At 38.7% G+C, this 16100-nt stretch overlaps 1 protein-coding gene across 1 annotated transcript in view; it reads left to right on the top strand.

Moving 5' to 3' along the window:
* The window catches only part of NKAIN2 (sodium/potassium transporting ATPase interacting 2), a 531496-nt gene that overhangs the window by 365598 nt on the left and 149798 nt on the right, over positions 1-16100 (top strand). The window contains exon 2 of the mRNA XM_005890117.3: positions 403-603. Within this exon, the coding sequence (XP_005890179.2) occupies positions 436-603 (168 nt within the window). The 5' untranslated portion in view covers positions 403-435. The remainder of the gene's footprint in view (positions 1-402; positions 604-16100) is intronic.

Here is a 16100-nt window from a genome sequence, read left to right as displayed (position 1 = left end):
TAAAAGCTAAGATTCTTCAGTATAACAATGTAAGTCTGACAGTTTTACTAATAATACTCTTATTTATATTATTGTAGTCAGGCAAACCTTCATAAATGAAATTAACAGACACATATTTTCCAGGTGGAACTTTGGCTTTAGATGCTGCTTTTCTTTCTATAAAATGAAAACACACTCCAGTGTTCCTGCCTGGAAAATTCCATGGACAGAGGAGCCTGGCAGGCTACAGTCCATGGGGTCTCGAACTGGACACGACTGAGCACACTCGCTCTTTGTGCATATAAAATACAGCAAGGGGAGGGGGAAAAACACATTTCAAAATGGGAAACTCTAAAGCACATCAGTCCAAATAAGCTAACATTTGTGAAGTAATTCTCATCCTTATAAATTGCCTTCTTGCAGGAAACAGACCTTATCCTGACTTTTAATATTTCAATGCACCGATCTTGGTGGATGGAGAATGGACCAGGATGTACGGTGACATCAGTGACTCCTGCCCCAGACTGGGCCCCAGAAGACCATCGCTACATCACGGTCTCAGGGTGTTTTCTGGAGTACCAGTACATAGAAGTGGCTCATAGTTCCCTCCAGATTGTCCTCGCAGTAAGTGTTGACAGCCAACCACTCCTCCTAGTGTTTCCCGAACTGTTTTATTTCTGTGTATACTCAGCACACGCAGTTGGAACCTGTAGGTAGAAGGTGCCTGTGTGCTTTTTCCTAATCACTGCCACTTTTAACAGGGATTTGTCAGGTTAAACCAGGCTATGTCGTGGACTGAGTGATTCTTTCTGGGTATGCTGCTAATTCTGGGAATTCCCTTCTCCCTTAAAATCTTCTTCTTAGATTTCCCCCAGGTACCATCCATCATCTTTTATCACCGTCTCTCTTTTTCAAAACAATTCAGCTTTTCTATGAATTCTACTTCTAGATGATCACACTCCTATTTTTCATAGTATTCTGCCAATAAATAATGCTCCCTCTACAGGAAGAAAGTTGGAGCTATAAATAATTCCTTTGCTTTTGTATATTTATAGAACACATTTGTATAATATATTACTATGTTATATAAAACATTATTTTACATTATATTCCTATGATAAAGAGATAAATACCTTCCTTTCGTGAGAACTTTCGCTAATGCTAAATGTGTAATTTTGTGGGATTCATAAAGGCAACTTTATTATACATGTCTCCACTTATTACAGATCATGTATGCAGATCTATGTGTATTTTCTTAGACTCTATATAGATCTTCAGTTGAGGTGCACTGTCTTAATCTTTAACAACAAATAATACAAGTAGAATCTTCTTTTTACCTTTCTTTAGTTAATTACTTTGAGAATGACAGTAACTCACAATTCTTAAATAACAGGACATAAAATATTCTGGGTAGAATGGTACCAGCTGGTTCATATAAAACTCTTCAGGAATTTCAAAAGAAAGTACATGAGTGTGTGTATTAGATTATATAACTAATATATATAGTTATTATATTTTTTAATGAGGAATATATATGAACATGCATATACATATATAATTATATACTATATATGTTGTGCTATGAACACTTCCCAAGTTTCTGTGACTAAAAACCACAAAGGTTTATTCTTATGGGTGAGCAAGAAGGTTTACCAATCACTGGTCGCTAAGGAAACAAGGCTAGGAGCACAGCCACCATCTCAGTCATCATGGTTGCCACGCCAGATGGCAGGAAGAGATCTGAAGTGTCTACATTGGCACAAAAATCCTCCTACTTGAGAGAGGAAGCTCACTGCTCGTAGTTCATTGTCCAGAACTAGATACAGATTCCTACCCAATCACAATTCAGCCAGAAAGGAGGAAGAACTGTAAATATTTGAGAAGCAGCATAAATTATTTCCACAATATTTGAATTACGTTCTTGGCTAAAGCACTGAGTGATCTCCCTTGAATGTGTCCAACCTGAAGCACTTCTTAATTAAAAAAAAAAAAAAGCTTCTATGATAGTTTTAAATTCTATAACTGTTCATTTTTATTATATTTAAGTAAAGTGAGATTTGATGGAATGAAACTAGTCATTTCATTATGTAAAATTCATTTAGGTGAAGCATTCATTCTCATATGGGAAAAGTAAAATATTTCTGGTATTTAGTGACAGATAAAATGTCTTCCTACATGTTAGAGAGGAATTTTAGAGAAAATGTTCCTTCCCTGAAACTCCCTTTTTATCTTTTTTTTAAACTGTATCCATAATTTTTGGAAAACTTCCAAATATCATCAAGAATGATGTAAACATATAGTCTGTGTGCATGGATAGTTAAATATATGACTATTTTAGAGAGTTATTTGAATGAATGTGTGTATGAATAAACTATACTCGCAGATTTATTAAACTGCCCTGAAATTCTGGTTCACAGATAATTTGCTGAGGAAATACATTTGGACATGGAAGCATGTGTTAAGGCTGACATACTGCCCAAAGAAAAAAAATATTTTTACATAAGTAAAAATCATCTGTAAAGGCAAAGTGGCTAGAGTGTAGAGAAGATGGATGGAGTGTCTCTAAGAGCAGATGCGACCAATATATCAAGCTGCTGGTTCTCCATCCTCCTGTCTACACGTCCCCCAGCTGACTGGAGCAATAGTTTGAGCAGGTCATCACAGGATGTGGCATCTTCACCTCTGCCCTTTCCACCTGCTCTTCCTTCTGGGGTAGTTCTTTTGCTATGCTGCCTGGATCACCTGAGAGAGTAAGTCAGCAGCCCAAGCCAGTTTCTTTGGAAAAGTTTCCACACACTTTCTGTCTTTGGGTTTGTTATGGCCTAACCAGCCTTGGGCTGAAAGCATCTGCTATATAGAAAACCTAGCCCATCTTAACTGGTGTTTTAGAATGCAAACCAAAACAGGGCTGATCTTGAACAATTTGCTCTGCCCAGTTAGCAGAAGCCTTCCAACTAAATGTTCCTACAGTCATTCTGATTACTTCTTTTGCCGTGTTTAAGGCATCCTGCATGCAGTCCATGGGGTTGCGAAGAGTCGGACACGACTTAGTGACCGAACAACAACAAGGGATGAAAACAGTGGCTTGAATCTCTGCTTCTCCCCTTCTCCTGTTCCTCAAATCATCTTCCTGACAATCCAATGTTTAGTTCGGTCCAGTCCAGTGAACGCTTCCTGAGTGATGCTCCCTGCTGGCATCTAGAGAAACAAATGACCTTGAGGCTGTCAAGGTCAGAAATGGGCATGGTTCCTCAGGGTACACACCCAGGGCAGACAGACACACTTTGGGAATGTGGTACAGAGAATACGTTTGTGGCATTTATGGCATCATCTTGGCTTCTTAGTTCCGTCCTGCTTTTTGTGAAGTCGGCTAAACTCCCACACTTCTCTTTCACCTGTCTTTGAAGCTACCCTCTCTTCCAGGATATCCGGCTTAGATCTGTTTTCATAAATGGCTGCTGTTCCAGCAACGGCTCTTGATTAACTCCAAATCTCTCCAGCTCTTTTTCTCCACCTTCACTCAGCCTCTCTTTCACAGATTCCTAACCCCTGGCACGCCTGTCACCCCATTGTTCGGTTTCCTGCCAATCAACTCCTAGCTGATTTTGAAATTAGCATTCACAAAGCCCACATTTGCATTGCACATTCATAAGATATCTCCCATCTCCAGCCAAAGGAAGAAGAGTATAATATCCACATAATTGGGAAGAGAGGCTGTTAATCACACAGCCTCCAGCCGAGCAGAAAGGACTGCCACAGCATCATAATGATCAGCCAGGTGTGAGGTTTCCAGCGTTCTCCTTCTCCAGCAGCATTTTCTTCTAGTTAGGATCAGATATCACGTACAAAGGGAATACAGGTGTGCACAGTTTTAATAAAATCCAAATTTTTTTTTAAACTGCACCTACAAAATAGATAAAATAAATACATATGGAAAGAGCCCAGGAGGAGCCGAACTAAAGAGATGATGCTGTTTACATTACAACACAATGAACCTGATTTCTTCAGAAAATGTGACAATAACTGTATGGTTTACAAAATGCATTTATGGGAATTTAATCTTTTGATTTGTATAACTGTCCTGGGAGGGCAGCAGGACAGACTCAAAGCCTTTCCCAAGATTTCTTAGCTAGTACATGTGGAGGGCAGACATGCTAATCTAAGTTTTTCTCAGTACCAAGTATAGGAAAACAGACTTAAAACCAGCATGCCAGCATCAGCTGATGGGTAGCAGATTCATGAAACCCCAGAATTCAGACTTCTCTTCAGTAGCAAAGAATGCCACTATTAATTAGCTATGTCTTCCATGGGTGAGGGGAAGGGAGGTATATATACCTCATCTGTATTTGGTTTTGTTCAGTCACCAAGTCATTTCTGACTCTTCATAACCCCATGGACTGCAGCATGCAACGGTTCCCTGTCCCTCACCATCTTCCAGAGTTTGCCCAAGTTCATGGCCATTGAATCAGTGATGCCATCCAACCAGCTCATCTTCTGCTGCCCTCTTCTCCTTCTGCCTTCAATCTTAGGCAGCTCAGGGTCTTTTCCAAAGAGTCAGTTTTTAGCATCACATGGTCAAAGTATTGGAGCTTCAGCATTCAGCATTAGTCCTTCCAAAGAATATTCAGGGTTGATTTCCTTTAGGACTGACTGGTTGATCTCCTTGCTTTCCAAGGGACTCTCAAGAGTCTTCTCCAGCACCACAGTTCAAAAGCATCAATTCTCTGGCACTCTGCCTTCTTTCTTGTCCAGTTCTTACATCTGCACATGACTACTGGAAAGACCATAGCCTTGACTACATGGACCTTTGTCGGCAAAGTGATGTCTTTGCTTTTTAACACACTGTCTAGGTTTGTCATAGCTTTCCTGCCAAGAAGTAATCGCCTTCTAATTTCCTGGCTACAGTCACCATTCACAGTGATTTTAGAGCCCAAGAAGAGGAAATCTGTGACTGCTTCCACCTTTTCCCCTTCTATTTGTATTACACACACACCTCACTTCCTGTAACCAACACAATGAAAAGGGAGTAGTTTTACAAAGAAAGGTAAATAAATGAACCACTAAGGGAAACTTTTATCATAATAACTGAAGTAACTTTTTATTTTGAAACATATTCAGATAATTCATTGGAAGACAAAATCCCTTTCTTCTCTAGCTACCTCCAAAGGACCAATATCTCTAAATTTAACATGAAGTTCTCCAACCAAAATTGCTAGGCTTTGTTTTCCTTTATTTCTTTTACTTCTGACACACTTCTAAGCAAGTTGACTATTAATTTTTTAAGAGACCAGTAGAGGATATTGGTAAAAACATAAATAAGCTTACTATTTCCCACAGCCATTAAAACTGGTTTAGAAACTGTCTACAAATTAGCAGGGAAGTCACAGAAAACTTTGTAAAAGGTTCCTGTACACAGTTCATAGCTAAAAAAAAATAGGTTCAATGCCAAGTTTATCCTTCAGTTACATCTATTCTCTATAAAACTTTGTAGAGTGCTTGAAATGATGGAAATAATTGTTCAACATACCATGGTGAAACAAATTTTGAAGGTAAAATATGTGCCTTTCAAATGGAAAGAGTTTGGAGAAGGCAATGGCAACCCACTCCAGTGTTCCTGCCTGGAGAATCCCAGGGACGGGGGGCCTGATGGGCTGCCGTCTATGGGGTCACACGTGAATTGGATACGACTGAAGCGACTTAGCAGCAGCAGCAACAGATGTTTCCAATTGTTTCCAGTTAATGATATACATTTGCTATCTGGATTGCTAGGATTTGCCTAGGAATAACACTGGTGAAGAAATTTGCAAAATTCTAAATGCAAACTTTATCCAAGTTGACCTGGGGTTGTTCTGGTAATGGCACATGTTGTTTCTCTGAATGTTGCTGAAGTGTGTGGTGCATATATGAGAGTAAAGGGCCTTATTGCTCATGCTGTTTTTTCCCCTGTAATCTGGAAACACATCCATGGAAGCTTGATTTTCAAAGATTTGGATTCTGATTTTCACTTATCCTTGGACATTGCTATTAAAATGGCAAATATTAAATCTAAGTTGTTAACTTGCACCATCTCAAAGAAGTGAGTGGTAAAAATGGTGTGAGCAGATGATACTCAGCTATTGTTGTATTCAGAAGTGCAAGGATGACATTTGAAATATTTGAGCTGAAAAATTAAGACAGTGTTTTTAAGACAAAATGTAAGTTTGATCTGGTATGTCTGTTATGCAATGAAAAATGATTTGGCCATTTACGTTACTGAAATTGTCATTTTGCAAAAACTAATTAGCCAAACCTGTAGCTCCATAATTTTGTGTGTGTGTGTGTGTGTGTGTATCTATTTTCACTCTCAACAAATGTTACAGTTTGGACAGTGAGTTACACAAAGCCCTATCTAGAGATAAAAAGATTCCTAAACGATCTTTGACAGAGAAAACTTTAAGATTTTCAAAAACACTAGTGTTAACAGCGGTGCTTTGCACAGTCTGCTTTTAAACTTACTGATTTTGAAAGAGTTAACAAACATTTTAACTTTCACAGCTGTAAAGTAGTAGCACCTGGTCAACTCCAAATGTTTAGGAAGTAAATACGGAGCTCTGTCTTGCAATCTATATCTGGAAATCTCCCTCTCCACCTCTATCCCCCAATCTAGGGACCCAGGAGAATGGCACAGTGATTCAGCATTTCTAAGGCATTCATTAAAATGTGCTTGAGTGCAATGAAATCAGGGGAGAAAAAAAGGTGCAAAACACACAGATATTAAAATCAAAACTTTTTTTATAAAAGCAAAAATAAGGAAATTGTATACTTTCTCTCTTACTAAAGCACTTGGAAAGCTGCTGAATTGACATGCATCTCCCATCACTATGTTAGGTAAGTCAGCCAAAGATCTAGCAGAAAGCATATGGAACACTGTTTGTCAACGAGTTCGAGAGAAGCTTCAAAACAGAAGCACAGGGGAAATCACAGGACACAACCTGTAGCTCCATAATTTGATTCAAATACACTTGAGGCACATACTTTTCATGGACAAAAATATTGTATCAACAAATATATTGAAATTAAATATTTCCCACAAGTTTTATATACATCAGATTAATCTAGGTGCCTTTATGAGAAAGAGTTATAAGTATAATTGTTGTTTATTTTATCTTGGTGGTGTTCTTTGTATACCTCCCAGAAATTGCTGCTGCAAATCAAGAACTTTCCAATTCTTTGCTTCCATTAAAACTGAAGGAAAACCTCATAGACTTACAATTGGTAGATTACTTGAAATAATTCTTATGATAGGTAAATATGTAAATGTGGCACCCAATTTCAAGGAACCTGCAGAAGTTGAGTGATGTCATTGTAACAAAAAGCCTTCACTACTTCTCTATTTTTGAAAGAACAATATTTTTCCTAAATAAATATATACCTAATATATTATGTAATATATCACTTATAATATATTTTTATATTTATATTTACATCATCCATATATTACCCATAAATATCTATAATATATTTATATTTATAGTATTATATATAATAAATATTTATTTATATTATATATTTATGATAAATAAATACCTAATACAAAAACAACTAGAATAGAATTCATGCTAAACTCCATCCCATTCTAGTACTAATCAAAAATGGACATAAAATGAAATTTTATTTTTTACATAATCATCATTATAGAAGTGTGTACATGTGTTCTTAAATGAAAGAAAGTGAACATATCATAGCAGTATTCAAATTCCACTGGATATATGAGTAAATAATATATCTTTAAAATACATTGATAGGTATACTATGCCAAAATAAAGTGCTTTTGAAGCCATTTAAACTAATGATGAAAAATATCAAATATGAATTTCAAATGTAGATAGTTTCAAGCCCACATAGTTTCAAGTGGAATTTTGAAAAATTTATTTCAGGGTATGCAGGAGCCAAAATGTTTGGAGGCCATTAATCTAAAGCAGTGGTTTCTTCATTCTTTCTTTCTGTTCCTTCTTTCCTCCCTTCCTTCCCCAGTCCCTACAGACTGAGCCACAGCACAAGATGCAGGCATTTAATTCTCGGGTAGCGCTGAGAGGGCGGTCTTGGATCCCCCATACATTCCCCTAAAGCCCAGACTGCTAATGCTAGCTGACACTAGGAACTACTTACCTAGCTGTTTAAAAGATTACTATAAACATAATATACTTCTAGAAATTTTTTGTCCTTTTGTCTGAGGTAGGGCAGAGGTGGGTATGTTTTTCAAAAGTTTCTCCAGAAATATTAGTCCCATCCCTTTCCTTTTATTGCTGATTCCTCAAATATGAATTGCATAGAAAAGCAAGGTGCTTGGTCAGAAAGATGATTTTATATGCCAAGATGGTACCACAGTTCTGGTTGTTCTACCAATTCCTTTCTGGGCCTTAAGAGTCACTTCCCTTCCTGTACTGCAGGGTCAAACACATAAGTTATATGACTAGTTGTGTATGTGTGTGTTAGTCACTCAGTCGTGTCTGACTCTTTGCGACCCCATCAACTGTAGCCCTCCAGGCTTCTTTGTCCATGGACTTCTCCAGGCAAGAATACTGGAGTGGTGGCTGATTTATGTCAATGTATGGCAAAAAACCAACAAAGGTTCATCTAGTCAAGGCTATGGTTTTTCCTGTGGTCATGTATGGATGTGAGAGTTGGACTGTGAAGAAGGCTGAGCGCCGAAGAATTGATGCTTTTGAACTGTGGTGTTGGAGAAGACTCTTGAGAGTCCCTTGGACTGCAAGGAGATCTAACCAGTCCATTCTGAAGGAGATCAGCCCTGGGATTTCTTTGGAAGGAATGATGCGAAAGCTGAAACTCCAGTACTTTGGCCACCTCATGGGAAGAGTTGACTCATTGGAAAGGACTCTGATGCTGGGAGGGATTGGGGGCAGGAGGAGAAGGGGATGACAGAGGATGAGATGGCTGGATGGCATCACTGACTCGATGGACGTGAGTCTGAGTGAACTCCAGGAGTTGGTGATGGACAGGGAGGCCTGGCGTGCTGCAATTCATGGGGTCGCAAAGAGTCGGACACGACTGAGCGACTGATCTGATCTGATGGCAAAAAACACCATAATATTGTAAAGTAATTAGACTCCAATTAAAATAAATTAATTAATTAAAAAAAAATACTGGAGTGGATTGCCATTCCCTTCTCCAGAGGATCTTCCTGACCCTGGGATCAAACCCTAGTCTCCTGCATCGCAGGCAGATTCTTTACCGTTTGAGCTACAGGGAAGAGTTACTCACATAACTAACCTGTGGTCAAATACCGAATTCATGTACTTAAACACTGTTTGCCATTCCTCCACATTGAACAGTGAGCTGGTGTAGAACTTCTGATTCTAGTCCAATGTCCAAAACTGTTCAAAAGTTTTTAGCACAAAATGGCTTGTTGCGTGTGATGGAAATGGACAGAATGACAAGCACTCAGTTTCTTTCCTAGATCCCAGAATGGTTCAACAGCTTTGCTGCTTGCCTTCAAATATTAAACACACTGTTTCAACTCCCGTTCTCCCAGCTATTCAGATACACAGACCTGCTTGTCAGTAAAGGAAATAAATGTGATTTGTCTTTCTGTAACATCAGAATAGTTTATACAAATCATCACAAATATATGAGAAGAAGAATCAAATTTCAACTGTAAACAGGGGATTTTTTCCAATGGACAAAGTTGCTTAATTAGTAGAATGAAGGTGGTGAATAGAATTGTGCTTAGTCACTCAGTTGTGTCCGGCTCTTTGCAGTCCCATGGACTGCAGCCCGCCAGGCTCCTCCATCCACGGGGATTCTCCAGGCAAGAATACTGGAGTGGGTTGCCATGCCCTCCTCCAGGGGATCTTCCCAACCCAGGGATCAATCCCAGGTCTCTTCCACATTTCAGGCAGATTCTTTACCGTCTGAGCCACCAGGGAAGACCTAAATAGAATTGGGAAAGGACATTTCTTGGTACAACTGAGTGTTCTAAAACACATAAATGATGTTCTACAAACCAAGTTTAGAACCCCAACTGGATTTACCCCTGATAGTAAGAAATATCGAGACCAATGGATACTTCTGAAATGGGCACATGTTTAAATTTCTACTCTACTCTCAATTTCTCTGGAAAATAACAAATTCACTTGAACATAATCACTTCAGAGCATAACACCTTCATGTCTTATCCACAGATGTCAATCAAGTTTTGGTAAAAATAAACCCTGAACAATCAGTTATCACGCTCTTTATTTTATTTTGCTTTATTCCTGAAAGGTGTCCTTGTATACTGGTGAGCAGTTTCATGAGTCTGTGAACAAACGGAGCACAAGAACTTGAACAGTCTCTAAAGTCAAATTAAATCTAAGATTTTTTTTCTTGCCTTTAATATCCACTAGTATTCCCTACATGCAAGTTCAGAACTATCAGGTAAAATATTCACAGTCTGGGAGTAACAATCCTTAAATTTTACACCCAGCTGTATAATAAACTATTTTGTAATTATGAACTAGATGAGATAATGTCTAAGAAATTGCCTTGAAAACAATAAAGGTGGTATATTTATTTTCTCCTTAGCTCAGTTTCTTCCACTGCTCTGGAGAACACTATTATTTCGTCAGGTTCACTCGCAGTGTGTGCAAAACTGAACTGAATCCTACTAAGCTTACTTACTCCCCAGATAGAACCATGATTCTTAAAGCCAGTGTGATACTATTTAGTGTAACAACACACCAGCCAGCACAGGGGCAAGTTTTATCCCATATCAACCATTATCATCAGATTGCAGTATCTGCTTCTGTATGTAATGTTTGAAGCATTTGCTTACCCCCAAAGCAATAATATAATATCACTTGATTTATCACATTATATCACTTGATCTATCAGAATGCTTAGAAACACCGTGGAATAAAAATACCAATACATTTAACATGGTAGAGAAGATTATAGCCTATGATAAATCAATAATAATTGGGTTTTCTTGAATATTAAAGTTGAAATTACCTCCATAGAGTATTATACAGTAAACCCTGTAGAATCCCATTTCTTATATTTAACTTTATAGTCATAAATTATTTCAGAAAGAAATAAGTATATGAAAATATAGTAAAATGGAGTATTTTTGAAAACAAGACAAGCTGTTGAACTTCAACAAAGGCTACCATCTTCCCTGGTCATATATAACATCACTGCCTTTAAGATGTTTTTCCAGTCATGATCAATTATTATGGTACACATTTTTGAGAAATACATCTTCGATGGAAATGTCTTCTTCACAGAAACTTCTACACATAGTGATAGAGTTAATAACAGTAGAATGCATTATAGTTGTTAAATAACAGCAAGTCATCCCAAAAGAAGGATGTAAAAATGATTTATAATGATACCTGTAATACAAGAGATAATTTATTGTCTAGTATGTTATACTCGAGTGAAAAAGAATAAATATATGGGCAAACACACTTAAGCTAAATATTGTTTACACAGTAGAAAAAGAACCATCTGTGATAGTCTCTCCAAACCCTTTGCTTTTACCAGTCCTACAAATAGGATTTTAAGCCCTACTGTTCTCCACCCACACAGTCCTCCACACTGGGTATATGATTTCCAGTCATTATTTTCGTGCAGAGGCCTGTCCTCGTGGCTCCATGGCTACATCTGTGCCAACTCCCACCCATTGTTAAATTTCTCTCAAGCAGTAACCCGATGAGTCAAAACCAATTCTCATGCCATATGTTTCTCACTGCTATTCTCCTAACTATTCATAATATTGTATTATACTTAATGAAGGAGTTCTTTCCCATGTGACTGTTTGCGTTAATGCTAACTGCAAATATGGCTCCATCCCTGTTAATAATCCAGGGCGTTTCCATATCACTGAATTTTAGAGAAATATTTGATTGAGTAAGTCAATAGTTTTCAAGCTTTCTCTAGTAAATCCCTTCTAGTATAACATTTTACTTTATCATCCATCAGACTGTGAAATCTATTCATCACAATCCCACTAATATTAAGTAAGGTTCTTACAGTAAACAATGTCTCGCCAAAGTTGGATTGACATGACTCATTATCACTAGTGACCCCTCTGTCAATTAATTCATGCAAACCTTGAAATTTTGGTGAGTGTCTTTTTATGGTTTCATCCAATCGGGAAAGTCTAGAATAATATTAAGGAAAATATGATTTTGTGTATCATTATTTTAACTCTCATGTGTAAAACATTTTCAAATAGAAGTTATTGCTTTGTGTTCAACAACAGTAAACAGTAAACTGAGTGCCCTGTCAGTCTGGCTGTGACAATTATTTGATCGTTTAAATTAATGAATAAAAAAGCATTGAAGGCTCAACTGAAAGGCATCTATGTAAACACTGACCTAAGATTAATCTTTGCTTTCATTTTCCTTTTGTGATCCATTACAGGTTTTTTTCTTCCCTTTAGACCCCATATGCTTGCAGATATTAATTTCCAGAGAAATACAATGATTCTCCCAACAATGGTGGTGTGTTGCTTGGCTTTACTTCACTGAAACCCGGTCAGAGACTCTGATGACAGATAGTCTGCTTGTCAGCTTTGCTTCAGGAATCCAAAGAAAATGGAACTCATCAGGAGCAGAGCCTCAGGCAGTACCTGTGCCTCTTATTTGGGTCCTTTCATGCTAGGTTGACAGGGGTCTCAGTCTTTCATCATTTGGTTCACTGACAGAAAGGAAAGGGAGCTGCTGCACTTTTAGGTACCACTCTGCAGACTGCTCTATTGCAAAATAAACAAACAATGTATTTTTAGGGCACCACCTGCAGCAAGCAGCTGTACCAAACAGAGCAGAACCACGAAGGATGTGATTTGTTCCATTTAACATGAAGCCTTGAGGTTTGAGGAGAGAGGGAGGAGAAGGGTCTATGTATACAACCCACATATCCGCAATTTAACTGAAGCTGATATTCCTTTTTCGATTGGAATTGAGGTATCATTACATCTTTCCTCCTGTCCCACCCCACAACCTCTGGTTGACAACAATTCTATTATTGGGGTTATAACTGTTAACTGAGAAAATCATTTTTCTCTGACAGTATACTTCCTCTTCCATTCAAGGGCAATTTTCTCTCAGAGCAACCTATACTTAAATGCCAACATCTGCTGTATCTAAGCTGTATATAAATGGTGCCTGGCATTTACATGATGCCAATGACATGATTAGAGAAACTCACAGACTTAGCTTACACAGAATTTTCTTCTTATCTACAGCTTTCATCTATTTCAGTAGTTCTGCTGGGTCTCTTGGTTTCTCCTACTGCACCACACAAGTCTGAAACACTCTGAAAGCTGCACGTTAGCTCTTATTTTGACTGACAATCAGTTCGTGCATTAACTCCTATCTCTCCAGGCCTTAAAGCTGTATGTGTGCGTGCTAAGTTGCTTCAGTCATGTCCAACTCTTTGCGACCCTATGGACTGTAGCCCACCAGGCTCCTCTGTCCATGGGATTCTCCAGGTAAGAATACCAGTGTGGGTTGCCATTTCCTCCTCCAGGGGATCTTCCCGGCCCAGGGTCTGAACCCACATCTCTTATAAGTCTCCTGAGTAGACAGGTGGGTTCTTTACCGCTAGCACCACCGGGGAAGCCAAAAGCTGTTGCATCATGATGAAGTCTGCCATGTCTGCATTGTCTCAATACCAAGAATTTTGAGGCTGATGCAAGAGGTATTTTAAGTACTTGCTTTTCCCCTAGATTTAAAAATCTCCTCATTCTCTTAATGGCTATTGATTCTGACCTCACAAACCAAAGTCACCATTTCATTTTGAGTTCTTCTAGGTGAGCTGGGAAAAATAGAATTAAATTATAGATGATGCTGGAGGCAATCCAGGTAGTTACAGATGGAGGTCATTTTAAGTACAGAGAGCGACAGTTACCTTTAGGATTAGATTGGTCACCAAGAATTATGCAGCAATTTTGCTTTTGTCTTGACGATGAACATATTTTAAGGTGAGGGGGACTCCTAAATATTTAAGAGGTGAACTAGAATACCATTCTTAACTCATCTACCACTGACTAGTTCCTTAATCTGTAGGAGAAACGTTTGTTAACCATCTTTTTGTGGCTCATTAGGACTCTTTGGTAAGACTGGTAACTATTGCTTCAGGACTCAGAGAAGCGAGATGAAGGAATTACAAATTTGCAATGATGCATGCTTCCAGCTAATAGAGGAAATCAGATCTTGTGAGTCAGGAAACTTCACTTTCCTTTGTTATCTCCACCTTCATCATTAAGATGATGGCTTTTAAGACTACTGGGCACAAAATAAATTCCTGCCCAATAGTGTCTCCAAGAATGTTTAATGTAGGAACTGCTTCCATATCTTTCACATTTCTAACATATTAAAGGTAATTTTCTGGAAAATAACTCCCAGACTGGATTTTATTAAATTATGTCAACTTCTGAATCCTTTTCAGTCAACTTTCTAATTTCTGACTATGGGACAGTGCTTTTAACTCTATATCCTTGAAACTTTGGAAGGAAGGGAAATATCTCTAGTTTCAAAGAATAAAAGAGGCTCTTTAGTTGGAGCATACTTACATGCTACAGAACTAAGAGTCAGTTAGATCTTTAATGAGTTGTTACAGTATACCAATATTCTTCAGGGCTCTCTGGGGAATATTAAAAGAAAAGAGCATAAGCCTTCATGACTGCTGAGTCTTGTCTCTGTACAGTCAGCAGTTTAAATATGACAGCCTTATCCACTAATAAATACAACTCTGCAAGTGTGTCCCAGAGAAGGCAATGGCACCCCACTCCAGTACTCTTGCCTGGAAAATCCCACGGACGGAGGAGCCTGGTAGGCTGCAGTCCTTGGTGTCGCTAAGAGTCGGGGACGACTGAGCAACTTCATTTTCACTTTTCACTTTCATGCATTGGAGAAGGAAATGGCAACCCACTCCAGTGTTCTTGCCTGGAGAATCCCAGGGACAGAGGAGCCTGGTGGGCTGCCGTCTATGGGGTCGCACAGAGTCGGACACGACTGAAGTGACTTAGCAGCAGCAGCAGCAAGTGTGTCCAACTAACTGGATTTTAGTCTGCCAATCTTAAAAAGGCCTCTCTGCATCAGACAGTACTTTGATTATTTAATCAAAAATCTATGAACATTGCAAAATACCAAAAACAGAGACTAGCTGAAGAGTTCAACACATTCGATGATTACTTTTATCATAATGTCTCAGGCCAAACTTAGGTATCTCCATTTGGCTGAGGGCTTTGCTCCCACATTCCAGAGATGGAACTGTTCACTCTGGCTGGAAGAAAAATGAAGATTATTTCCTCAACCCCTCTCTCAGCAGGTTTGCCCAAGCTCCAATTCAGCAAAAGGGTAAATTACAGTGATCCTTTATATCCTCTGTCCAGGGTGAGATTGAAGGCCCATGATGCAAATTTGATTACAAATTCCACCCATGATGTAATCCCATTTCACTTTCATTTTGCTTTATTTTGTAATCACAGAGCAAGTTTTTAAATAGGTAAGAAATAAGAGTCAAAGCGATTTTTAAAAGTGACCTCCAACTAGAAGAAGCTCTCTATATTAATCATTTGTTTTTAGTATGTAGGGATCTTGGGAAGAGTTCAGCAAGATTTGAGTGTTAAAAAAAAAAGATTTGAGTGTTGTTGCTCAGTCACCCAGTCGTGTCCAACTCTCTGCGACCCCATGGACTGCAGCACGCCAGGCCTCCCTGTCCCTCAGCATCTCTCAAAGTTTGCCCAAGTTCATGTCCACCACATTGGTGATGCCATCCAGCCACCTCATCCTCTGTAGTCCTCTTCTTCTGCTCTCAATCGTTCCTAGCATCAGGGACTTCTCCAGTGAGTCAGAGGTTCACATCAGGTGACCAAAATATTAGAGCTTCAGCTTCAGCATCAGTCCTGCCAGTGAATATTCAGGGTTGATCTCCCTTAAGATTGACCGGTTTGATCTCCTTGCTGTCCAAGGTCCTCTTAGGAGTCTTCTCCAGCACCATAGTTATAAGGTATCAATTCCTTGGCATTCTGTCTTCTTGACAGTTCAGCTCTCACAATAGTCCCTGACCACTGGGGAGACTATAGCCTTGACTGTACAGACCTTTGTTGGCAGAGTAACGTCTCTGCTTTTCAA

The sequence above is a fragment of the Bos mutus genome, chromosome 9, assembly GCF_027580195.1.
Source record: "Bos mutus isolate GX-2022 chromosome 9, NWIPB_WYAK_1.1, whole genome shotgun sequence".
NCBI lineage: Eukaryota > Metazoa > Chordata > Mammalia > Artiodactyla > Bovidae > Bos > Bos mutus.
Note: the sequence above shows the minus strand (reverse complement) of the source record. Positions and strands in the feature narration are given on the sequence as shown.